The sequence below is a fragment of the Hemitrygon akajei genome, chromosome 1 (genome assembly GCF_048418815.1).
Source record: "Hemitrygon akajei chromosome 1, sHemAka1.3, whole genome shotgun sequence".
NCBI lineage: Eukaryota > Metazoa > Chordata > Chondrichthyes > Myliobatiformes > Dasyatidae > Hemitrygon > Hemitrygon akajei.
In genome coordinates, this window is record NC_133124.1 from 114573438 (window position 1) to 114599811 (window position 26374).

Consider the following 26374-nt stretch of genomic DNA (forward strand, 5'->3'; position numbering starts at 1 on the left):
CACTGGAGGAGAGAATTGTATGCAGTCACATCAAATCACTGATCTTGGGAGTTGATGTGCTTTTAAACATTAAAATTCATTTAATAAATTGATCAAAGTTGAGCTTATTTCATTTATTATGCTGGGGGAAATCACCTACAAATACAAATCAGTAAAGAAATTGCAGTTATACAACTTCAGTCTTTCACACCCTCCATGTCCCAAAGTTTTTTACAGCCAGTTTGTTCACAGCAAAATCTGATAAACTGCAATAAACAATCAGATAATTTGCCTGGAATGAAATGTTTGTCAGGATGCCAGAAAGAACTCCTCACTCACCTTCACACAGTCCTATGGGATCTTTAATATGTACCTGAGAAAGTGGAGAAGACCTCAGTTCCGTTTCTCATCCAAAGGCAGCTTCTCTGAAAGTGCAAACACCTTTCAGTATTGCCCTCTGAATGACAGCGTATCATAAATGTTAATGTTCCTGCAATCCCTCTGCAAATGCCTTCCGAATCAGAAGTGAGAATTCCAAACACTGCAAGTTGTAACACTTGACTAGATGTTTTTGTGTGTATGGTAGGTTTTAATTCTTTGTTGAAGATGAATGGACGTTCTCCAGTAAGGGCAAGTAACTATCAAAGTGCACATTTTAACTGGCTGCGAAGTTGGTGTCTCTCTTTACTGAATATGCTGTTTCTCCCTCCGAAGACTTGCTGCTGTGAATCGTGAATTGAAGATAAAAGAACTTCAAGTGTTGGATGCAGCACAAAAGCGCTTCCTGAAGCATCAGCAAGAACAACAGAAATCTGAATTGAGGCGGCTCGATGATGAAATTGATAGAAAGGTCTGTGAAATTCTCTCCTCTTTAATTCTGTGAAAACAGTGAGATTTGTTTGTGGCCTGGATCTGCAAAATCTATTGTGGCCCCGCTCCGAAGCCTTGCCAGACAACTCCACACACCCTGACTTCCTTGGCATTCTCCGGCAGGTTTGCCAACCTCCATTGCCTTTGCCCCTCTGTAACCAGCCATGAGGAGTGTATAAGCAACTGCTCTTTTTTCAGAGACTCAGTGGATAGTACTGGGATAAAGATGGGTAGACTTGGCCATTCTAAGTCTGCAGCCTGTGGAAGAGTGGAAGTTTTAACCACAAAACAAATTATCGGCTTAATTCCTGCTGTCTTTGTGGACACAGTATTAAGCAGTGATGTTCCACACTGCTTGAACGATCCTTTCCCCTCCTCTCACAATGCATCATGGGTATTACGTGCTTTGAATAAATTTCTGCCATCATTTTCATGAATTAAATAATTAATATGGAACCGGAGTAGGCCATTCAGTCCATCAAATCTGTTCTGCTAGAAAAGAATCTGCTTCAAGAAAATATATAAAAGAAATCAAAATACTTCCCTCCCCACCCCACCCACTCTCTTCAAACTTGTCAGTATCTTGTCTGTTTAAAGTTCAAAGTTAATTTCACAGATATACAAAAATTGTCCTTCATTATGGTTTAAGATTGCTCTCCGGGAAAAGGAAACTGCCGCATTAATTCAGGACATCGAAGTGAGAAATCTGGAACTGGAGATGCAAAAGCGAATATTTGAGCAAGTATGAATTGCCCTTTACTGTTCTTATAGTATAGTGTGTGTGGAGAATCGGCATAGATAAAAAGCTTACTATTAGTCTATTTTCTTTATAAATTTTAAGGCACTGATGTGGAAATACAACGAACATCAACTCTGATTACTTCCACTGGAATAAACGTGGTTCTTCAATATTTGTTAAATTAAAAATGTATCTTATTACTTAAATACACAAAGTTTCTGTGCATTGCAGACTTTGCTTAAGCATAGCCTGTTTAAAAAAGAAACTAGTTTATTGCCATGTGGATAAGTACAAGTACCATGAAGAATTTGCAGCAGCATCACACAGATAATAGACAAGACACAGAATGTAAGTTTTTCATAAATTATACAAAGTATTATATTTATACAGTAAAGTTTAAAGGGAAAGAAAAAAAAACCAATCAGATACACTTCCATGGTAGTCTGTCAGGAAATGAGCACCTTTGCTTCATCTGTAAAAAGCAGGATTTCCCAGTGACCAACCATTTTAATTCCAATCCCCATACCCATTCTGCCACGTTGGTCCACGGCGTCTTCTGCTTCCACAATGAAGCCACACTCAGGTTGGAGGAGTAACATCTCATATTCTATCTGGGTAGCCTCCAACCTGATTTCTCCAAGTTCTGGTAATTTTACCCCTCCTCTTTCCCTCTTCTTCAATTCCCTACTCTGGCCCTCCTCTTGCCTCTTCTGTTCACCTGCCTTTCGCCTCTTCCTTATGCTCCTCCTGCTTCCCTTTCTCCATGGTCCACTCTCCTCTCCTATCAGATTACTTCTTCTCCAGCACTTTACTTTTCCACCTGTCACCTTCCAGCTTCTTATATCATCCCCTCTCCCCACCCACTTGCCATCATCTGTCACATTCCAGCTTCACCTCTTCCCCTCCCCCTACCTTCTTGTTCCTGCTTCTAACACCCTTCCTTTTCTGATGAAGGGTCTTGGCCCAAAATTTCGACTGTTTATTCATTTCCATAGATGTTGCCTGACCTGAGCTCCCCCAGCATTTTGTGTGTGTTGCTGTTGATCTCCAACATTTGCCGAATCTCTTGTGTTTGTGAGTGTATTCATGGTATCGCAGCATTTACATGGAATTTTAAGTATTTGAGAGAGTAGCCATGTACTTTTAAATCTTGTATATACATTTAGTTAGGTCAAGTTTAAATTGTAATGCTGTTGGGTTTGCTGTCAGTGAAATTCTGAACTCTTGAGCTCTATCTGATATAGACAGCTACAGATACCCTCAGTAAAGGGAAGTTATACCACAGCCACTTACTCCTCAAAGGCTAGATCACTTTCCTGTTTATCCTCCACGGTGAATTTAGCTGCCAATACTCACTACTTGCAACGGTCCATCCTCCCTACCAAGGAGAAGATATTTTCAGCTAACAGACTAGTTTAAACACAATTCATTTATTTTTAGTGATACATGTTTAAATTTAGATAAGATTCTTAAAACACATTTAAACTCTGAAGCTTCATATCTTACAAAAGATTTCCAAATTACAAATGATTTCAAAAGCACAAAGGATTTAAAGGCTTTCTGTAACACAATCCCTATAAGCTAAAAAGACATGCCAATGAGCTGCAGCCGAACAAGTAATCCATCGTTGAAGCTGAAGGCAGAGGAGTGGATTTTAGTCACCCCATCTTTCTGGTATTCTTCTTATCGTTCCTTGACCATTCCTAACAAGTCTAACTGCTCTTTTATATATTATTTTTGTTACTAGGTGACTTCATACACATGTGATATTTTTCAAATATCTTTGCTGGGAAACTTACATAAATGGTCTACAAACTTCTGGGGCAGAGATCCCAGACACACAAAATTACTCTTTGAGTGCATAAATCTTCCGACTATTGATAGACCAGCTATTTGATGTGCTAAGTGATAATACATATCAATTTGCTCTGTAAGCTTCCTGGAACTAAATAACTTCCCCATTGTTGTCTGGTTTGATGCAGGTCCAATTAACATAACCCCATTGTTTTACATTGCATCTCTTGAGCAGCTAGACCCTATGCTGTATAGACAGTGCTGTTTGTTTGCAAAGCTGACCTTGTAACTTTAAACTGATTATTGCTTGCAATTTACATTAAGAACTGAAGATTGGTTCTTTCTTACAACAAGAAGCTGAGCAAGGAATATTGGTTGGGAGTTTAACTTACTCAAAAACAACTCTGACTCCGGAAGAGTCAAATATTATGTTATAAAGCTAAGCTTGGTAATAAGGCCCACCAGGCCCTGGATGTTGACTATCCATTACAAAATAATCAATCTGCAATAAACAGATAATTAAAAGGCATTTGTATTTTCTAAATGTGTAACTCCTGTTATTTTAAATTGCAGCAACTTGCCAAGGAGCAAGAAGCTAAGACACGAAGCGTGAAAGGACAACTGGGCATCAACTGGATCAAAGGCGATATCAAAGAACAAGAGTTTAAGAACCAGTTGGAAATGGACCAACGTCCAGATGTAGAGGAATATAAGGTGAAGCACATTCATTTGGCGATGGGATTCTTGGAACATTCATTGTGTGCATTTCAGTTCATGCGATTCCCCCAGTTTTATTTATGCTCATGACAAATAGCTCCTTCATAAAGTCATGCCACATTGCAGTGATCAAACGTTTGCATCTTGATTTATTCCCAGGATTAATAAGCATCTTTCTAAAGGTGCTTTAGGCTAATATGCTGGCCCAATAGGCACTTGCTTTGTTCAGGATCATTGAGTCTTAAATTGATGCTGATGTAAGGCGGTACTTGAACATAACTATTTAATCATGCAAAAAAAAGCAGAAAAATTAGTAATGCCAGTAGTAGTTAAATTACAAACTGTCTCTGAAACAAGCAGCCATGAGCAACCTTATGGGTTGTGGAGGCTCTTTTAAAACCCTCAAGTCATGGAAGGATGGCCCAGCCTCTGAAATTTTACAGAACTGGGAAAATGTTGATGTTGAGACCATTCAAGCAACTAATTGATCCAGCAAGTACTTGCTCTAATTTGTCGTTATGAAGGTTCAAAATCAAAACTCAAAAGTGAAATTGCTGGAGACGAAAGTAGAATGAACAGATTTGTTGTGTGAGGCAGTGGGTGGGAGGGAAGGAATTGTCAACACTTTGGGTTGAAACCCTGCATTGCTGAGCTTTGACCTGAAAGCTCAACAATTTTTTCCCCACTGGACTCACTCAACCCATTGGGTTTCTCCAGCAGATGATTTGTTCCTCAAACTCCAGCGTCTTCAGTGTCTAGTATATCAATATGAATTTTCATGTCTATCAGAAGTTAATTGCTTTTATCTGGATTATTATCATCAAATTACTTGGGAAAGAAGCTGTTCTTAATAATGTGCCTTATTCAGATATCAATGTTTAAACTCTTTGTACTTTAACACGGAACTCATAACACACACACTTTGTTTTCTAAAGTAGTCAACACAGAAAATTCTGGAAGAGCTCAGCAGATCAGGTAACATGTGGAAGAAAATGAGGTGTTGACATCTTGGGTTGAGACTATTCAACACATTGTGTGTGTTGATTCAGATTCACAGTATTTACAGTCTCTCTTGTGTCTTTTTAAGGTAGTCATCCACTTTATTAAGTTATTAGTCTGTTTGGATCAGTAGGGGATTGAGGAACCTGCCAACCCAGTGTGGCTGCACTAGCCATCAGAATTGGAGATGCTGGAATCTGGAGCAAAAATCAAAATGCTTGAGGAACTCAATGGGTCTGGCACTATCTGTGTAAGGAAATGGACAGACAACATTTCAGGTTGAGGCCTTTCATCAAGATTAAAGGTCTTAGCCTGAAATGTTAAATATCCAGTTCCCTCTACGATGAGTTCCTCCAATGCTTCAATTTTTGTTGCCTCCAGAATTAATGAGATAGCAATGTTTTCCCTGCAGTATTTTAATTCATGAATACTCTCGATAAGCGTTTTTCAGATTGAAAAATAAGACCTGCAAGAGAACAAGAACATTAATGTAAGTTTGTTACTTCCCTGACCAGAACACCTTAGAGGAGTTGGCTGGAACCAATCAGCTATTGAATAATGAGGACTGGCAAGCACAGATACTGAACAAACAAAGGGAATACAGTTTAAATCAAAAGAAATCCCAGGCAGAATTGGCATGCCTTGCCAGTGAGAATAAGGAGAAAGAGGCTAAGCTTTTGGATATGATGAAGGAACTTGAAGATAAGCAAGTAAGTCAATTGTAAGGGCAGAAGAAATTTGTAAAATGGATTCCTATCCACCAGTGCTTTACCTATATCCTGTTGTCCTTATCACCTCTGCTCTCATAATGGGGAGGAAAGAATTCCAGGCAACATCAGCATCTTGCTTGGCATCAAATAGTTAAAGTATTGTCGAATTCTACATCGTGTTGACAAAAGATGGGAGGGACAGACTTATCAACTGGATCTGTAATACAGATGTGAAGTGAATGAAAATTATAAGGTTAACATAAGCCAAATTTTGCATTTCTGTGCAGTCATGCAGCCTACTCATTGTTTAGATGCCGACATTTGGTTCCCAGCAAAAAAGAGTCATCTTCTCTGGGAGAATTTATTTAGATACGTACTCCGAATTTTTGATGTATTTAAACAGTACAGAAGAAGACCATCCAGCCAGACGTGTCTGTGCTGGTTCTTCCAGTGCAGTTCTTTGCAGTCCTCTTACCATTCTCCATTGGTGTATTTATTTTGCAGAAGTGTCATTCAGGCTGATTTCACGGCCCATTTAATGAGAGATTTTCCAGACCATAACAACTCTTCCAAAGTGTAACGTCTAGAATTCTAAACAATACTGCAGCTCAGACCTTTCCTTTGATTTATTACTTGGTTATTTATAGATAGTTTTTGCATCTCAAAATCAGAATAGGCAGATGCTAGGGTTTATGCGTTACGCAAAATACCTTCAAGCATTTGTTTAGTTATTTTATCCCTCTCACATTAACAAATGACTAACAATAACATTGTTTTAAATCATAACTGTTTAGGCAAGTAATTCTAACTATCCTTCAGGAGTTAGTAGAATATTGCTGATCTCCGTTTCAAAGGGAAAAGCCCAAGTTGATCATTGTTGACTAATCAGACATAGATTAGTAATGTTGATATTCAAGTTGTTTCCTTGGAAAAACTGAATCCTGTAGCCAGTGGCTTTGGGATATCCTTGGTATGTGAAACTTGCAACTTTGTGTTTTTGCTCTACCGTTTAATACTGATAATTCCCAAGCTATACTGGTCTTTGTCCTAGAACAAAATGTACATGAATCCCAGGAATCATGGGAGACCTCCAGCCTCCCAGATAACCATATCTGCACCAGGTTCACCAAGCTGCAGCTCCTCAGAGAACGTGTTAAAGAGCTGGAGCTGCAGTTCGATGACCTTTGGCTCATAAACGAAACTGAGGAGTTGATAGATAGGAAGTATAGGGAGGTGATCACCCCTTGGTTGCAGGAGACAGGTGAATGGGTGACTGTCAGGAAAGGGAATGGAAATAGGCATACAGTACAGAGCAGCCTTGTGGCCGTTCCCCTCAATAACAAGTATACTGTTTTGAATACTGTTGGGGAGGGAACCTAACAAGGGGAACCACAGTAACTAGGTCTCTGCCACTGAGCCTGATGCTGTGGCTCAGAAGGGAAGGGGGCAGAGGAGAAATGAAGTGGTGTAGGAGATTCCTTAGTTAGAGGGGTTGTATGTAATTAGTTTTGCTACAACAAGTGTATGGGACATTGGAAAAAAAAGTTGAATTTCCCCATGGGGATGAATAAAGTATCTATCTATCTATCTAGTCTGTGAACACAATAGAGAGACCTAGATGGCATGTTGCCTCCCAGGTGAAACTTGCAACTTTGTGATTTTGCTCTGCTCTTTAATAGGGTCAGAGACTTGGATTGTGTCCGCAATATTCTGAAGGTGGTGGGTGAGCAGCCAGACATCTTAGTACATATTGATACCAATGACATAGGAAAGAAAAGGGGGTTCTAAAAAGAAAATTTAGAGAGCTAGGTAGAAAACTGAAAAGCAGGACCTCCAGGGTAGCAATCTCTACCCTGTGCCACATGCCACTGAGGGCAAGAATAGGATGATTTGGCAGATAAATGTGTGGCTGAGGAACTGGTGCACAAGGTAGTGTTTCAGATTTATGGCTCACTGGGATTTCTTCTGGGGAAGGTAAGACCTGTACACCTGAACCTGAGGGAGACCAGTATCCTTGTGGACAGGTTTGCTGGAACTGCTGAGGAGAGCTTAAACTAATTTGGCTAGGGGATTGGGAATCAGAGTGATAGGGCTGAGTATAGGGATGTTTGTTTACAAACAGAGGTAGTGTATAGTGAGACTGTCAGGAAGGACAGGCAGATGATTGTGCAAAGTGCAGTCAGTGGGATGGGTTGCAGTGTAAAGAAGGCCAAAATTGATACAGGACTGAAGGTGTTATATTTGAATGCACACAGTATACAAAATAAGGTAGATGATCTTGTAGTGCAGTTAGAGTTTGGCAGGTATGACATTGTGGCGTATCATGGAGTCCTGGCTGAAAGATCAGTGTAGTTGGAAGTTTAAAATCCGAAGATACACAATATCGAAAGGGCAGGCAGATAGGCAGAGGACACAAAGATTGGGGATGTTGTAGATAGTGTGGAGGGCTGTCAGATGTTATAGCAAGACATAGATAGGATGCAAAACTGGGCTGAGAAGTGGCAGATGGAATTCAACCCAGATACAGTTGAAGTCAGAAGTTTACATACACCTTCACCAAATACATTTAAACTCAGCTTTTCACAATTCCTGACATTTAATCCTAGAAAACATTCCCTGTCTTAGGTCTGTTAGGATCACTATTTTAAGAATGTGAAATGTCAAAATAATAGTAGAGAGAATGATTTATTTTAGCTTTTATTTCTTTCATCACTTTCCCAATGGGTCATAAGTTTAGATACATTTTGTTAGTATTTGGTAGCATTGCCTTTAAACTGTTTAACTTGGGTCAAACATTTTGGGTAGCCTTCCACAAGCTTCTCACAGTAAGTTGCTGGAATTTTGTTCCATTCCTCTAGACAGAACTGGCGTGACTGAGTCAGGTTTGTAGGCCTCCTTGCTCGCACATGCTTTTTCAGTTCTGCCCACAAATCTTCTATCAGATTGAGGTTAGAAAATGATGTCAAGTCTGGTTCATCCTTGGGAGCAATTTCCAAACGCCTGAAGGTACCACGTTCATCTGTATAAATAACAGTATGCAAGTTTAAACACCATGGGACCATGCAGCCGTCATACCGCTCAAGAAGGAGGCGCATTCTGTCTCCTAGAGATGAACGTACTTTGGCACGAACAGTGCAAATCAATCCCAGAACAACAGTAAAGGACCCTGTGAAGATGCTGGAGGAAGCAGGTAGACAAGTATCTATATCCACAGTAAAACGAGTCCTATATCGACATAACCTGAAAGGCTGCTCAGCAAGGAAGAAACCACTGCTCCAAAACACCATAAAAAAAGCCACTACAGTTTGCAAGTGCACATGGGGACAAAGATCTTACTTTTTGGAGAAATGTCCTCTGGTCTGATGATGCAAAAATTGAACTGTTTGGCCATAATGACCGTTGTTATGTTTGGAGGAAAAAGGGTGAGGCTTGCAAGCCGAAGAACACCATCCCAACTGTGAAGCATGGGGGTGGCAGCAGCATGTCATGGGAGTGCTTTGCTGCAGGAGGGACTGGTGCACTTCACAAAATAGATGGAATCATGAGAAAGGAAAATTATGTGGATATATTGAAGCAACATCTCAAGACATCAGCCAGGAATCCAATAGAAGATTTGTGGGCAGAACTGAAAAAGCGTGTGTGAGCAAGGAGGCCTACAAACCTGACTCAGTTACACCAGTTCTGTCTGGAGGAATGGAACAAAATTCCAGCAACTTATTGTGAGAAGCTTGTGGAAGGCTACCCAAAATGCTTGACCCAAGTTAAACAACTTAAAGGCAACGCTACCAAATACTAACAAAGTGTATGTAAAATTCTGACCCACTGGGAAAGTGATGAAAGAAATAAAAGCTGAAATAAATCATTCTCTCCACTACTATTCTGACATTACACATTCTTAAAATAAAGTAGTGATCCTAACTGACCTAAGACAGGGAATGTTTTCTATGATTAAGTGTCAGGAATTGTGAAAAACTGAGTTTAAATGTATTTGGCTAAGGTGTATGTAAACTTCTGACTTCAACTGTAAGTGTGAGATGGTTCATTTTGGCTGGTCAAATATAATGGCAGAATATAGTATTAATGGTAAGACTCTTGGCAGTGTGGAGGATCAGAGGGATCTTCAGGTCCAAGTCCATAGGATACTCAAAGCTGCTGTGCAGGTTGACTGTGTGGTTAAGAAGGCATACGGTGCATTGGCCTTCATCAACCATGGGATTGAGTTTAGGAGCCGAGAGGTAATGTTACAGCTGTATAGGACCCTAGTCAGACCCTACTTGGAGTACTGTGCTCAGTTCTGGTCACCTCACTACAGGAAGGATGTGAAAACTATAGAAAGGGTGCAGAGGAGATTTACAAGGATGTTGCCTGGATTTGCGAGCATGCCTTATGAGAATAGGTTGAGTGAACTTGGCCTTTCCTCCTAGGAGCAACGGAGGATGAGAGGTGACCTGATGGAGGTGTATATGATGATGAGAGGCATTGATCACATGGATAGTCAGAGCTGAAATGGCTAACATGAGAGGGCACAGTTTTAAGATGCTTGGAAGTAGATACAGAGGAGATGACGGGGCAAGTATTTTACGCAGAGAGTGGTGAGTATGTGGAATGGGCTGCCTTCAACAGTGATGGAGGCGGATACAATAGGGTCTTTTAAGAGGCTCTTGAATAGGTACGTGGAGCTTAGAAAAATAGAGAGCTATAGGTAACCCGAGGTAATTTCTAAAGTAAGTACATGTTCAGCATTGTGGGCCAAAGAGCCTGTATTGTGCTTTAGGTTTTCTATGTTCTAAGTGTATGGTCATGCACTTTGGTAGAAGGAATAAAAGCATAGAACATTTTTAAATGGAGAGAAAATTCAAAAATTTGGGGTGCAGAGGGATTTGGAAGTACACATGCAGGATTCCCTAAAGGTTAATTTGCAGGTTGAATTGGTGATGAGGACGGTGAAGGCAAATGCATTTCAGGAGGACTAGAATATAAAAGCAAGGATGTAATGTTGAGGTGTATAAGACACTGATGAGGCTTCATGGAGCAATTTTGTGCTCTTTATTTTAAAAAAGTATGTGCTAACATTGGAGAGGGTTCAAGGAGGTTCACAAGAATGATTTCTGGAATGAAAGGGTTATCGTATGAGCAATGTTGAAGGCTCTGAGCCTGTGTTCACTGGAATTTAGAATAATGAGGATCTCACTGAAACCTACTGAATGTTGAAAGGCCTAAATAGAGTGGATGTGAAGGGGATGTTTCCTTTGGTGGAGGAGTTTAGGCCCCGACGTCACAGCCTCAAAATAGAGGGACGTCTATTTAGAACAGTGATGAGGAGAAATTTCTTTAGCCAGAGGGTGATGGATCTGTGGAATTCGTTGCCACAGATTCTGTGGAAGCCAGGTCACTGGGTGCATTTAAGGCTAAAGTTCTTGATTCGTCTGGGCATGAAAGGTTATGAGGAGAATGGGGTTGAAAGGGAAATGGATCAGTCATGATGAAATGGAGGAGCAGATTTGATGAGCTGATGGCCTAATTCTAGTCCTGTGTCTTTTTGGTTTATGGTGTAAATTCTTCAACATGAGGGAAATTTTGCTATTTCCACAGATTGATATCTGATGATTCAAATGAACAGTGGCTTCAATATAGAATCATAGAGTAATATAATATGGGAAAAGACCCTTCAGCCTAAATCGAACTTGCTGACTATGGTGCCCACCAAACTAGTCCTGTTTGCCTCTGTCTGGTCCTTATGCCTCTACACCCCTGCTTTACTAATTCAAATATCTTTTAAATGTTGTTATTGTACCTGCCTCACTACTTTCCCTGACAGTTCATTCTGTAGGTACACCACTCTCTGTGTGAAGAAGGTGCCTTTCACCTTAAAGCTGTGCCCTCTGGTTTCTAGTTCTCCTTCCCTGGGAAAAGTACTATTCACCCTTATGATTTCATACACCTTTATAAGGTCACCCTTCTATCTCCTGCAAGGAAAGGATAAAGTCCTAGCCTGCCCAACCTTGCCCTATAACAAGGGCCCTCGAGTCCAGAGAACATCCTTGTAAATCCTCTCTGCACTCTTTTCCAATTTAATGACCTTTCTCACAACAATACAACCAAAACTGTATACAGTACTCCCAAGTGCAGTCTCGCCAACATCTTGTACAACTGTAAAATAACATTCCAACTCCTATACTCATTGCCCTGACTGATGAAAGCCAGCATGCCCAATGCCTCCTTCACCTCCCTGTCTACTGGTGTTGCCACTTACAGCAAACTATGTATTTGTACTCGTAGGTCCCTGTGTTCCACAACACTCCCCAGTGCCTGACCATTCATTGTACGAGTCCTACCCTGGCTTGACTTCTCAAAGTACACTTCACAGTTGTCTGAATTGAAAGCCATTGCTAATCCATGGTTCACTTACCTAGCTGATCAAGGATTCCCTTGTATTTTTTGATAACATAGAACATTACAGCACAGTACAGGCCCTTCTGTCTATGATGCTGCGCTGACCTTTTAACCTACTCTAAGGTCAATCTAACCCTTCCCTCCTGCATTGCCTTCCATTTTTCTATCATCCATGTGTCTATCTAAATGTTTCTTAAATGCTCTTAACGTATTGAACTGACTTTATTACTTGCCTTCATATACATGAGGAGTAAAAGGCTTTACTTTACGTCTCTGTTTAAATGTGCAATTATAGTGATTTATAATAAATATTATGTACAATAGGATAATCAATATAACATAGAAATACAGTTGTGTCAGCATGAATTAATCAGTCTGATGGCCTGGTGGAAGAAGCTGTCCCAGAGCCTGTTGGTCCTGGCTTTTATGCTGCGGTACCGTTTCCCGGGTGGTAGCAGCTGGAACAGTTTGTGCTTGGGGTGGCTCAGGTCTCCAATGATCCTTTGGGCCCTCTTTACATACCTGTCTTTGTAAATGTCCTGAATAGTGGGAAGTTCACATCTACAGATGCTCTGGGCTGTCTGCACCACTCTCTGCAGAGTTCTGCAATTAAGGGAAGTACAGTTCCCATACCAGGCAGTGATGCAGCCAGTCAGGATGCTCTCAATTGTACCCCTGTAGGAAATTCTTAGGATCTGGGGGCTCATACCAAACTGCTTCAACCTTCTGAGGTGAAAGAGATGCTGCCGTGCTTTTTTCATCACACAGCCAGTATGTACAGACCACGTGAGGTCCTCAGTGATGTTTATGCCGAGGAACTTAAAGCTGTTCACCCTCTCAACCCCAGGTCCACTGATGTCAATAGGAGTTAGCTAGATGTATCTGTCTCTGCCACCCTCTGCGTAAAGAACTTACTTCTGACATTCCCTCTATAATTTCCAACAATCACCTTAAAGTTATGTCATTCCATTCCATTATACCATTTCGGCCGTAGGAAAGTGTTTTTGGCTATCCACTTGATCTACGCCTCCTATCATCTTGTGCGCCTCTTTCAAGTCATCTCTCAATAACCTTCAACAATAGCTACCTTCTCTGTCTATGATCCCACCTATCTTAGCATCATCTGCACTCTTACTAATTGTGCCTTTTACAGTCTTCCACCATCACTCCTTTCTTCCTACCATCAAGCCAATTATGAATGCAGTTAGCTGTCTGTTCTTGGATCCCATATGATCTAACGACCCAGGCCAGTCTCGTGTGGTCCTTTCAATGGCCTGGCTAAAGTCTATCAACATCTACCCTCTTGGTTACCTCTTTGGAAATACACCAAGGGTTTTGTAAGACATTTGCCCATATACAAAGCCATGCTGACTGTCCCTAATTAAACCTCTCCTATCCAAATGTTGATAGCTGCTGTCCCTCCAAACCCCTTCTAGTAATTTACCATTGATACTAGATTTGAGATGTGAATTGTGGTTACAGGGAGGAACTTTAATTTCATTCCCAATCTGAAAGCCTATTTTTATCTTGTTTCCTTGCACAGTGGGCGAAGATTGCTGCAAATCCCACCCATCAGCAAGAGAAAGGTGATGGTGCTGGTTGGAGACATCAGTTGTTGCCTGACGGAGTGAATGATGGCATGGAAATTGGTGATCGCATGCACAGAAACTCCTACAATCCACTTGGTAAATACCCAAACCATTTCTCAGCATTGTTGGAAACAGAGTTTCATGCTTGAAATGGAAGGCTAACACTTTGATTATAAGCCTTTGGTGGGACCAACTTGTTCAGGGTCATGGGTGGTGGTGTTCAGAAAGAACAGTGGATTGATATCAAGATCTCAAATAGGCTATTTTCACAATGGTATCAGCAACCACTTGTGGTCTAAACTGCAGATGTTACAAGCTCACTTTAGCTTTTTGAGTTGTTGAGTTGAGGCCTCTGTTGGTCAGGGTCGATCATGGATGTTGCGTCCTAACTGTCTAAATATGCAAGCAGGGGCAGTACAATATGGAGAGCAAACTGTTGCCCATGTAGCAAGCTCCCCCATCCATGCATCTGATGAACTCAAAGAGGCAGCAGAGACCTACAGGGACAGTTTGTCACTCAGCAGCATCACGTGAGTTGCCGGTCAGCGTTGAACTCAACATAGGACTGCTTTAGGGACTCTAGCTCCGGATTTTCCCTCTAGATTTATCAGAATCAGAATCAGACTTTAATCGCCAAGTACCGATGCACATACAAGGAATTTACTTCCGGCAGATGTTGTCTCTCTGCTCATAACAATAATAATGATAAATATAAATGAAAATATAAATTGTACATACAGGTAGTGCAATCCAAGTAATAGTTAGCTGACAGTTAACCGGCAGTTAACTGTTCAGCAAAGTGACCGCAGTAGGGAAAAAACTTCTCCAGTGCCTATTAGTCTTAGTCAGACATGCCCCATCTGCCCAAAACGGCTGGTTTTAAAGCGCCATAGTCCACCTTTGCTCCTTCTATCAGTAGAAACAGTTCCACCAGGTTTAGTTGCTAAGCCAGACATGAAAGCCAAGAGCTGGACTTGGTTGTCAGAGGCTATTTGAGTCGCGCGCCATTGGGAGCACTTAATAGGTAGTAGGATCTTAAACCCGCTACTACTCCTGGTTACAACAACCTTAAGGAACCACTTTAGTTTTTAACTATTTAATATTGAAATTTTTGGAATAACATTGAGTTAGGCAGTGATCCACTGTAATATAGAATATGATGTGTACTCTGAAAAGTTTCAATAAGGCACAGAGGAAGTCATTTATATGCTAAGGAGTTTCAGCTGCAAAGTTACTTTTGATAAAGTGGTTGCCAAAATATTCTTCAGAGTGATACATCAAGATTTTATACCGCAGTGAAACTTTGGGTCTTAGCTAAGCATAAGTGTGTGAGAAGAGCAATCACCAGCATAAGTACAGACTGTCAATTGAGGTAACCTCTTATTGGTTTCACACTTCAAGTACAGGACTGAAACTGCTTCCCCATCAAACTCGCTTTCTTGCTTTTTTTTTGAGTTGGAGGCCATGCTAGAGGTTAGTGAAGGAACTGAAAAGCGAGACCACGCCATACTTATGCACAGTGTTCCTGTTTCTGTGTAATGATGGCACCTTGCTCCTTGAACAGTTGCACATTGAGTTCTGTTTCAGTGATTTACTGTGCTTTTTTCTTTCCAAGTGAGGCTTTATGACTCAAGACCTGAAGGTCCAACGAAACAAGAACAGGATCTGTTGCTGGGCAGTGGGGACCAAAAGCATACCAGTCTGTGTTTGAATGACATGTCATTGGACTCTTCAGTTCAGTGTAAGCATGCGGCGGAAGTTGGTGTCAAACTGTTCATAGCTATGACTTCTGTATTTTTTATGTACTGTCACATTTTATGCAATTAAGATTTTTCCTTCATTCCTTCTCAAAATGTTGCACGCCAGTTGTGTATGATCTTAAAAATTAGTTACAAGTGTGACTAATTTCTAAAAGCAGATTATTTTAAAACGGCTTTTTATTCTCCAGTAATCTCGTCTCCTCCATTAACAAAGGGTAACCATTTTGTATAACGCAAGTTTAATCAAATAGACATTCATGTCTAAAATAAATATAAATGACACCCCCTGTAGTTGGGTATAAACTTGTTCTTACTGAATGTCCTCCACCTATGTGTAGGTAATGGACAAACATAGGCAGTGTAATTTGCTGCTGACAAAACTGCACAAGTCTGCACATTTCATACATTGTTAATTGTGGAGAAAAATGTTCAGTTCTGATATCCCATTTCATGTAATTTACAATGAAGTGGGAGGGATAGATTTGTATACTAGTAGATAGATAGATAGATACTTTATTCATCCCCATGGGGAAATTCAACTTTTTTTCCAATGTCCCATACACTTGTTGTAGCAAAACTAATTACATACAATACTTAACTCAGTAAAAAAATATGATATGCATCTAAATCACTATCTCAAAAAGCATTAATAATAGCTTTTAAAAAGTTCTTAAGTCCTGGCGGTAGAATTGTAAAGCCTAATGGCATTGGGGAGTATTGACCTCTTCATCCTGTCTGAGGAGCATTGCATCGATAGTAACCTGTCGCTGAAACTGCTTCTCTGTCTCTGGATGGTGCTATGTAGAGGATGTTCAGAGTTATCCATAATTGACCGTAGCCTACTCAGCGCCCTTCGCTCAGCTACCGATGTTAAACTCTCCAGTACTTTGCCCACGACAGAGCCCGCCTTCCTTACCAGCTTATTAAGACGTGAGGCGTCCCTCTTCTTAATGCTTCCTCCCCAACACGCCACCACAAAGAAGAGGGCGCTCTCCACAACTGACCTATAGAACATCTTCAGCATCTCACTACAGACATTGAATGACGCCAACCTTCTTAGGAAGTACAGTCGACTCTGTGCCTTCCTGCACAAGGCATCTGTGTTGGCAGTCCAGTCTAGCTTCTCGTCTAACTGTACTCCCAGATACTTGTAGGTCTTAACCTGCTCCACACATTCTCCATTAATGATCACTGGCTCCATATGAGGCCTAGATCTCCTAAAGTCCACCACCATCTCCTTGGTCTTGGTGATATTGAGACGCAGGTAGTGGCAGAAGTCCACATTACAAACTTATAGAATATAGAGATCACATGAACTAGATTTGCTATTTTCTTTGTCATCAAACTGAAAGCCACCTGATTAGAAAAGGGGTTAATTCCCTCGTACATCACCCCCACCAACATGAGACAGGTGGCATCTGTTTTATCAGATCTTTGGCATCTTTTAGTTTACCTTTTTTTGCCTCATTCTGTCCCACCTTCAAATGTATTCTTTTCACAAATTACATTTTCATCTATTAAACAATTTCTGTTTCTCTTAAAGCGTCATTGAAAAGTACAGCACAGAATCAGGCCCTTCGTCCGTGCCAAGCTATTTAACCTGCCTACTCCCTTCTCCCTGTTCTGGTTGTTGTTAATTTATTTTGAGATGTATATTATTTCACAACCTGTCATTGATGGGGAACTGCTTTTCTTGTCATGATGTTTAAAAATGCTTACAAATATAGTACTTCTGAATTTTTTTAAAAAAATGTATCATACAGTTCAGTGCAAAAATTTTGGATACATGTACATAGCTCGGGGTGCCTAAGACTTTTGCACAGTATTGTATTTGTCAACATAGAGAGAATTTGTAAATCTAATGCAAGCCAACGATGTTGGGAATGGCAAGGTTGGAGTGCCACAAAAGGGATGTGGAGCAGGTGGCAGAGAAGCAGTGCTACGGTGGGGTGTGATGAGGGTGCAGACACCAGGCAAAGTCATTAGATTACAAACAGTTGGTTTATTGATCATTACAGAATGTCTCTATGGTACTTCCCACTCCCTCCCTCACTCTCCCCCTTCCCCTTTTCCCAACCATGATTCCCCTGCCCATTCCCACATTAGAGACCCATATCAGAATCAAATTTATTATCAGTCACATATGTCATGAAATTTGTTTTTTTTTGCAACAAAATAGTGCAATGCATAAAGATATTATAGTACTGTGCAAGATTCTTAGGCATCTTGCCTCTATATAGGTACTGTAGATAAAGGGTTTTTCTGCTTGTTCCTTCATCTAAATTTGGAAAATGATTGCCCAAACTTCATTGTTTATTGAATGGACAAGGGGGTGCAATGTGACTTTCTCTGCAAGACTTTGGAGATGTGATTGAGGCAGATTCATTAATAGTATTTAAAAGGCACTTGGATAGGGTGTGGATAGGAAAGGTTTGGAGGAATATGGATTGAATGTGGGAATACAAGACTAACTGAGGTTAGGAATCTTGGTCAGTATGGATGAGCTGGGCTGAAGGCCTGTTTCTGTGCTGAATGAGAAGGTTTTATATATCACTCTTGTTATTCCATCCTTGACACCCCCCAACAAAAAATATGCCTCAAATATAGTTAATGATTGTAACAGTTTTTAGTGCTCAATATTTCATGAAAGAACTTTTGGTAATTCCAAATGAACATGATATTGTCCATTTTAACTTGGTTTTTTTTCTTGCAGTGTCTTTAGATAGAGGAAGAATGGACCTAGAAAGAAAGGAGCGTGAAGTAATGACTGGCGTACGGGAGCTGAGACAAAAGCTTGCAATGCGGGCTCTCCAGACATATTCAACTAACTCCCTCACAGACAGTACAATATAGAGCAATTGTGTCATTTAATAATAAAAACAGAAAAGCCAGGAGCACTCAGCAGGTCAGGCAGAATTTGTTCAAGAGAAACAAAGTTTAACATCGCAGGTTAAAGACTGTTTGCCAAAGTTACAGTAGTATTTTGGTTTTCATAATACTTAATAACTTGAATCTATTTATTGACTTTTTATTATATTTGTATTAAATGCTCTATTTTCATCTGATTAATACAAAATTAGGGTTTGACTTTATAGTTATGTATAGAATTGTTGAAATGTGCCTATCATGTAATTCATCAGATAAAATTGGGGATTTTAAAAAAATTTGCCTATTTTGAAAATAGTTTTCATTTCATGCTTGTAATTAAAATCATGATCTTTTTTTATTCCATTGTCTCATGAGAAGGAATTTTAATGAGATACAGTCAACAGTTTTGCCACAATTTAGGGCTTAACTGGCTGATGCGGGCTTACAGATCTAAGACATCTAGAATTTGATGAGTCTTGGGATTCCAGGATGTTCGTTGTCAGATGAGAGGTAGAATCAGCAGCTTTGATTTAGTTGTGAAGAGATTTTAAATAAAGCGAGTGACACAAAGTTAATGCGGTGCTGTGTCTGTACAGCACAACCCATCAGCCTGTGCAGTGGGAAATCCCAATGAACTTCAGGTTTTAAAAGTGCTGGCTCAATTAACTTAGTGTAGTGGAAGAGGCTGCTGCTTGCTCGGGAAGCCAGTCCTTGGTTCCTTCCGTTTTCCTCTCCCCTCTCTGTGGACACATCCAATTCTTATTTAGCCTGCCCTATGATAGAACCTGTCAGATAATTACCTCAATTGATGTGCAACCATTTTAGTTCCCCCTCCACCGCACAGAAAAGCTCATATAAAAAGCATGAAAGAATGCAGAAAAGATTCACAACGACGTCACCTGGATTGAAGGGTTTAAATTGTATGGGTAGGTTGGAGCAACAATCTGCTGGAGTAACTCACTGTGTTGAGCAGCATCTGTGGGGAAACAAATTGGATTGAAACCCAGCAGCCTTTTCTTCTCACAGATGCTGAGTTCCAACATCTACATTCTCTTGCATCTCCGGATAGACAGGGACTGCTTTCTCTGGAGTATAGGAAGTTAAATTGTGACCTTACAGAGGTTTATAAAATGACAAGGGGCATGGACAGGGTAAACGGTCACTGCCTTTTACCCAGGGTGGAAGAGGGCACACACTTAATGTGAGGAGGGAAAGGTTAAAAAGGGACTTGAGGGCAAGTTTTTCCACACAGAGGGAGGTGAGTATATGGAATGAACTGCCAGAGGAAGTGATAGAAGAGTGCACAATTACATTTTAAAGACATTTAGTTGGGTACATGGATGGGAAAAGTTTAGAGGGAGATGCATCAGATGTAGGCAAATGGGACTAGCTCAGGTATGCATCTTGGTCTGCATGGAGGAATTGGGCTGTATGTTTCCAAACTGCATAACTCTATAAAACTTCTCATTTCCAGGCAGTTGCTGACATCAGCAGCCGATTCAAAAATGAACTCTTGTTATGGCAGTCTTCTCAATTTTCCATGTAATTTACAGGTCCTCATCATCTTGAAAGGAGGTGTGAGGAAGAGAGTCATTGTCAGTCATTCTTGTAGTTTTTATCTTAACAGTCTGGACTTCCTCTCAACAAATTAGCCATGTCATTGACTGGTGGAAGTCTTCAATATCATGTGATGGGGTAGATAGTGAGATAATCCCCTCAATGAGCCTTGGATATCTTAAAAATACAATCTTGTATTATGTACCCAGACCCGGAATCTTGAGGACATTCCTGTGAGAGGTTACTACACTGGAGGTGAGATGTAATGCAAGTTGTTGTTAGATTAGGAAGGGAACTATAAAATGTAGAATAATTAATTTTCATTAAGGAGGCATGGAATCCAAGGAGACTTTGCTTTGTGGATCCAGAATTGGCTTGCCCACGGAAAGCAAAGGGTGGCTGTAGATGGTTTGTATTCTGCATGGAGGATGATGGCCAGTGGTGTTCTGCAGTGATCTGTTCTGGGACCCTTCCTCTTTCTGATTTTTTTAAATGATCTGGATGAGAAAGTAAAAGGGTGAGTTAGTAAGTTTGCTGATGACACAAAAGTTGGGGGTTTTGTGGATAGTCTAGAGGGTTGTCAGCGGGACATGAATAGGATACAGAACTGGGCTGAGAAGTGTCAGATGGAGTTCAATCCAACTAAGTGTGAGGTGGTTCATTTTGGTAGGTCATATTCGAAGACAGAATATAATATTGGTAAGGCTCTTGGCAGTGTGGAGGATCAGCAAGATCTTGGGGTCCGTGTCCATAGGGCACTCAAAGCTGCTGCACAGGTTAACAGTGTTGTTAAGAAGACATATGGTGTGTTGGCCTTCAACCGTGAGATTGAGTTCAAGAGCCTTGAGGTAATGTTAAAGCTCTATAAGACTGTAGTTAGACCCCACTTGGAGCACTGTGATCAGTTCTGGTCACCTCACTACTGGAAGGATGTGGATACTACAGAGTGCAGAGGAGATTTACAAGGATGTTGCCTGGTTTGGGAAGCATGCCTTATGAGAATAGGTTGAGTGAACTTGGCTTTTTCACCTTGTAGCGATGGAGGATGAGAGGTGTCCTGATAGAGGTGTATAAGACAATGAGAGACATTGATCATGTGGATAGCCAGAGGCTTTTTCCAGGGCTGAAATGACTAACACGAGGAGGCATAGTTTTAAGGTGCTTGGAAGTAGGTACAGAGTTAAGTTTTTCACACACAGAGTGGTGGGTGCATGGAGTGCACTGCCAGTGACAGTGGTGGAGGTGGATACAATAGGGTTTTTTGAGGGACTATTAGATAGGTACATGGAACTTAGAAAAATAGAGGGCTATGCAGCAGGGAAATTCTGGACAGTTTCTGGAGTAGGTTGCATGGTTAGCACAACAAGGGCCTGTAATATGCTGTAGATTTTATGTTCATTGTATGCAGGAGGGCTGTGTTGAAGGTGCAGAGCAATCCAAGATCACAGAGGTAGAGGGGAGATTTGAAAACAAGGAAGAAATTTTTAAAGTTAAAGTGTTGCTTGCCTAGAAGACATAAGGTCAACAAGCATGGCTATTGAGACTTGGTGCAACAAGGGTTTGGATGTACAGATGTCTATGGAGTCTTTTGCTACACCCCACAGAATTGTGTCCCTTTTGTCAGTACTCATGAAAAGGTCTTTGTGATTTATTGCTCAGGCATTCCAATGTTCAAAGTAAATTTATTATCAAAGTATGTAGACGTCTCAGTATATAACCCTGAGATTCATTTTCTTGCAGACATACTCAATGAATCCAATAACTACAATAGAATCAATGAAAGATTGCACCAAATAGGCATACAACCAGTGTGCAAAGGACAACAAACTGAAAATACAAAAAGAAAGAAGAAGAAATAATAATTTTTTAAAAATAAGCAATAAATGTCGAGAACATGAGTTGAAGAGTCCTTGAAAGTGAGTCCATAGATTGTGGAAACATTTTAGTTATGAGGCAAGTGAAGTTATCTCCTTTGGTTCAAGGGCCTAGTGGTTGCAGGATAAAATCTTCCTGAACCTGGTGGTATGAGTCCTGAGGCTCCTGTATCACCTTCCTGATGGCTGAGAAGAGAGCATGACCTGGGTGGTAGGGGTCCCTGATGCAGGATGTTGCTTTCCTGCTCTGTGTAAATGTGCTCAATGATAGGAAGGGTTTTACCTGTGATGGACTGGACCGTATCCACTACTTTTTCTAAGATTTTCCATACCATACTGTAATGCAGCCATCAATATACTCTCCACTACATCTCTGTAGAAGTTCGTATTCGTTAAAGTTTTAGATGTCATGCTGAATTTTCACAAATTCCTAAGGAAGCAAAAGCACTGTGATGCTTCCTTTGAAACTGTATTTGCATGCTGGGCCCAGGACAGGTTCTCTGAAATTATAACACCAAGGAATTTAAAGTTGCTGTGTCTCCATGCCTCTGATCCCCTGATAAGGACAGGCTTATGGACCTCTGGTTTCCTCCTCTTGAAGTCAGTAATCAGCTCCTTGGTGTTGCTGACATTGTGCAAGAGGTTGCTGGTGTAGAACCACTTAGCCAGATTTTCAGTGGCCCTCACGTTTGCTAATTCAACACTACCTTTGATTCACCCTACGACAGTGGTGTTTTCAGCAAACTTGAATATGGCATTGGAGCTGTACTTAGCCACACAGTCATAAGGATAAAGTAGAGCAGGGGGCTAAACATACAGCATTATAGTGCACCTGCGCTGATGGAGATTGTGGAGGAGGTGTTATTGCCAATCTGAACTGACTTGGGGTCTGCAAGTGATGAGATCAAGTATCCAATGCACAAGGATACATTTAGGCCGAGGTCTTGAAGCTTATTGATTAGTTTTAAGGGGATAATGATATTGAATGCCAAGCTGTAGAACAGGGATGGCCAACCTATGGCACATGTGCCAAAAGTGACGCATTGGATGATTGGAAGTGGCGCATTGCACCTTAGTGATAATAATAAAAAAGTAAGCCTACTCATGCAAAAAGTATTAACCAAAAACCGACTTGTAGAGAAAAAAAATCTATAACAGGAATTCAAGTAGCTTAGAGCTAGAAATGGGTTTTACTGAAAATAAATCTAAAACTTAGCAATTATTTTTAGCAATTTTATTATTTCGTGCACATCTTTTGGCGAATGTTATCTTCTTTCACATTAATCACATTAATCAATTTCACAAAATTGAAAAAAGTTTTCAATTTTTTAAAAAATGTTCATTGAGTCAAACTAGGAAAGAAGGACTTCTGTTCTGCATGTGTTCCATATCTGTTCAATACACGTTTGATACTTGTTTGATCCTGAGGCGCCAGGCATCTGCACCAGCGGTGGTCGCAGGTTTTTGCCAGTCAGTTTACAATTGACACTCGTGCACTACAGAGTTGTGTTTTGTTCATCCTTTGTGAACATTTGCAGTTTTGTATTTTTTCGAAAATTAAGCATTGTTTTTACATTCAGTTACCCATCACAGTGCAAAAGAAAATGAGCAAAAGAAAAGCAGAAAGTGATAGTAAGCGTGAAATGAATGAACGGTGGGAAAATGAGTTCTTATTTATAGTGGGTCTGTCAGGAAAACCGTTGTGCATTGTTTGTGAAAACACTTTCTCACATAATAGAAGACGAGATCTTAATAGACACTATAAAACACAACATCAGATTGAAATAGAAGGAAAACTGAAGCTAGTGCTTGGGTCTGAATTACGGAAAGAATATGTGATTAAGAAAAAGGAAGAAATGAAAAGAAGACAAAATATTTGTTAAAAGAAGTTGTGAATGTTTGGCGATGACAGAAGTGCCATACAAAATTGCTTTAGTGTTGGCCAAAAAACGGAAGTCTTTCTCTGATGGAGAAGAAATTGTTAAGTCTTGTCTCCAAATATTTGCAAGATGTCTTGGTGATAAAAATATCAAAAGGAAAGTAGATGAAATTGCTCTGTCAAAGCAAACAGTAATGAGACACACTGAAGAACTCTGTCATGATGTATCTGAGCAACTGAAAGACCTTGTCCATGCTTGTACTTTCTTTAGCTTTGGACGAATCTGCTGACATATATGATGTAGCCCAGTTAAGCATTTTTATAAGATAATTTTAATTTTTTAGATAATTTTTAGATTTAGATCTTAATTATAAGATAATGATTTTAATTATCATTTTGATGATAATTTTAATGTCTTTGAAGAACTTAATGGGCTTGAGTCGCTTCCTGGAAATACAAGAGGATCAAACATATTTGACAAAGTAAAATCATGCCTAGAAAATCTACAACTAGATTCTAGTAAACTCATCAGTGCTTGTACTGACAGAGCACCGTCAATGATAGGTAAAGTCGCTGGGACTACAACTTTGCTTGAAAACTTTTTAGGTCGCCCTCTACTAAAATATCCCTGCATTATACACCAAGAGTCACTGTGTGGAAAAACTTTAAATTTGCAGCATGTCATGTTACTGGTTGTGAAATGCGTGAATAAAATTAGAGCAAGAGGATTAAACCGAGGACAATTCAGAGAATATTGCAAAATGTTAGATTTGGAATATGGCAATCTCGTCCTTCATTGTGAGGTGCGCTGGCTTTCCAGAGCATGGGTTCTGAGTAAATTTTGGAAACTAAAAAATACTGTTCATAATTTTCTGGAAGAGAAAAATGAGCTGCCTGAGGAAAGGGCCCTTTATTTAATAACAATTGGCCTTTTGATTTTGCATTTTTAGTTGATGTTACCAGCCATCTCAATGAACTAAATTTGAAACTCCAGGGCAAGATCAAATTGTTTCCTAGCTTAGTAAATGATATCAATGCATTCAAGATGAAGTTAAAACTGTTCACCTCTCAGTTAGAAAATGAGGATTTGAGCCAGTTTCGGCACTTAAAAGAGCAGAGTGAATGTGCTGAAGATAATGGCAATTTTACAAAATATATTGAAAAAAAAATCAGGTTATTGCAAGAGACATTTGAAAGTCATTTTCGTGGTTTTGCTAAAGAAGAAGACTGAATACTTGCCTTTATAAACCCATTTTCACTTAGTGAACAAAAAAATCAAGAAGATGCCTTTTTTTGTGTGCAGTCTCCGTCAGTCGTGGTGGACCATGGGTACTGCGCCTCTGGTAGTCACGGGGAGTGGCTTCTCCAGGGCCCAAGCCAGGACAGAGTTGATATGGAGATCCGTCTGTTGCCCATGCAGTGGGACCACCCCCCCCCCCCATGCTGATGACAGGTCCAAAGGAACGATGAAAGTCGATACAGTTTGGTGCCAGCAGCATCGCAGGAGTTGCCGTGCCAGTGCTGGGTGCACTTCGGGACTCCAACTCCGGATTTTTCCTCGGGGTTTACTCCCAAAGCCTTTCCTGTGAGCAGGTATAGCCGCAAGGCAGCAGAGATTTGAAATCGGAGTTTTCCCCCTCCTACTGGATGCCTGGTAACATACAAATGGAACATTGACTTGAAAATAAATGCATTATTGACCATGAAATTTGATGAGCTTCCCTCAGTCCCAAATGCTTCTGACATGATTAATTTCTAGCGATCATTACCCTGTGAACATTTTCCAGAACTATGAAAATGTGCCCAGAGTTATATCTGTCATTTCGGAATGACGTACAGATGTGAACAAGCATTTTCAGCCATGAAATTGATTAAAAACAAAACAAGGTCACGACTGACTGATTCAAATCTGAAGAATTCTCTGCTGCTCTCAGTAACTAATTTAACTCCAAACATTAAAAGCTTGGCGAAATCAAAACAGACTCAGAAGTCTCATTAAGGTAAGTAATGTTTATCCTGTTTTTATATTAAATCAATATATCATGTAAAAATGTAAAATATATTAACATAATTTTACAAGAATTGAATGGAGGTACAAGAGTTGTATGGTGCAGCTGAACTCGTGCGTGAAAAAATTGACGCATGGAATGTAAAAGGTTGGCCACCCCTGCTGTAGAACATAAGAGTATCTTGATCTTTGCTGTCCAGATGTCCCAGGGTTGAGTGAAGAGCCAATGAGGTGGTATCTACTGTGGACCTGTTACGCCATCAGGCAAATTGGAACAAATCCAAGTTGCTTTTCAGGTGGGATTTGATATGTTTCATCACCTACTGCTTAAAACACTTCATTACTGTGGATGTAAATGCTACTGGATGATGGTCATTGAGGCAGGTAACTTGGACACCGGAAGAATTGAAGCTTGCTTGAAGCATGTGGATACTTCAGACTGCTGAACCAAGATGTTAAAAATCTCCAGTTAGTTGATCAGTGCAGATCTTCTGTACTTGACCAGGTACCCCATATGGGCTGGGTGCTTTCTATGGATTCACCTTCCTGAAGAATGCTTGCACGCTGGCCTCAGGGAGACTGAAACCACAGGATTCACACACTGTGCCCTGATGCTTGTGAACATGCTTTTCTGATGA

The 26374-nt window shown here is 40.4% G+C and overlaps 1 protein-coding gene across 2 annotated transcripts in view; it reads left to right on the plus strand.

Moving 5' to 3' along the window:
• tbc1d31 (TBC1 domain family, member 31) overlaps positions 1–18779 on the plus strand; it is an 83710-nt gene extending 64931 nt beyond the window's left edge. For both annotated transcript variants that reach the window (XM_073050322.1, XM_073050331.1), the window contains exons 16-22: positions 694–829; positions 1499–1591; positions 3956–4096; positions 5614–5808; positions 13745–13886; positions 15406–15531; positions 18264–18779. In XM_073050322.1, the coding sequence (XP_072906423.1) occupies positions 694–829; positions 1499–1591; positions 3956–4096; positions 5614–5808; positions 13745–13886; positions 15406–15531; positions 18264–18403 (973 nt within the window). In that variant the 3' untranslated portion in view covers positions 18404–18779. The remainder of the gene's footprint in view (positions 1–693; positions 830–1498; positions 1592–3955; positions 4097–5613; positions 5809–13744; positions 13887–15405; positions 15532–18263) is intronic.
• Positions 18780–26374: the final 7595 nt, after the last annotated feature.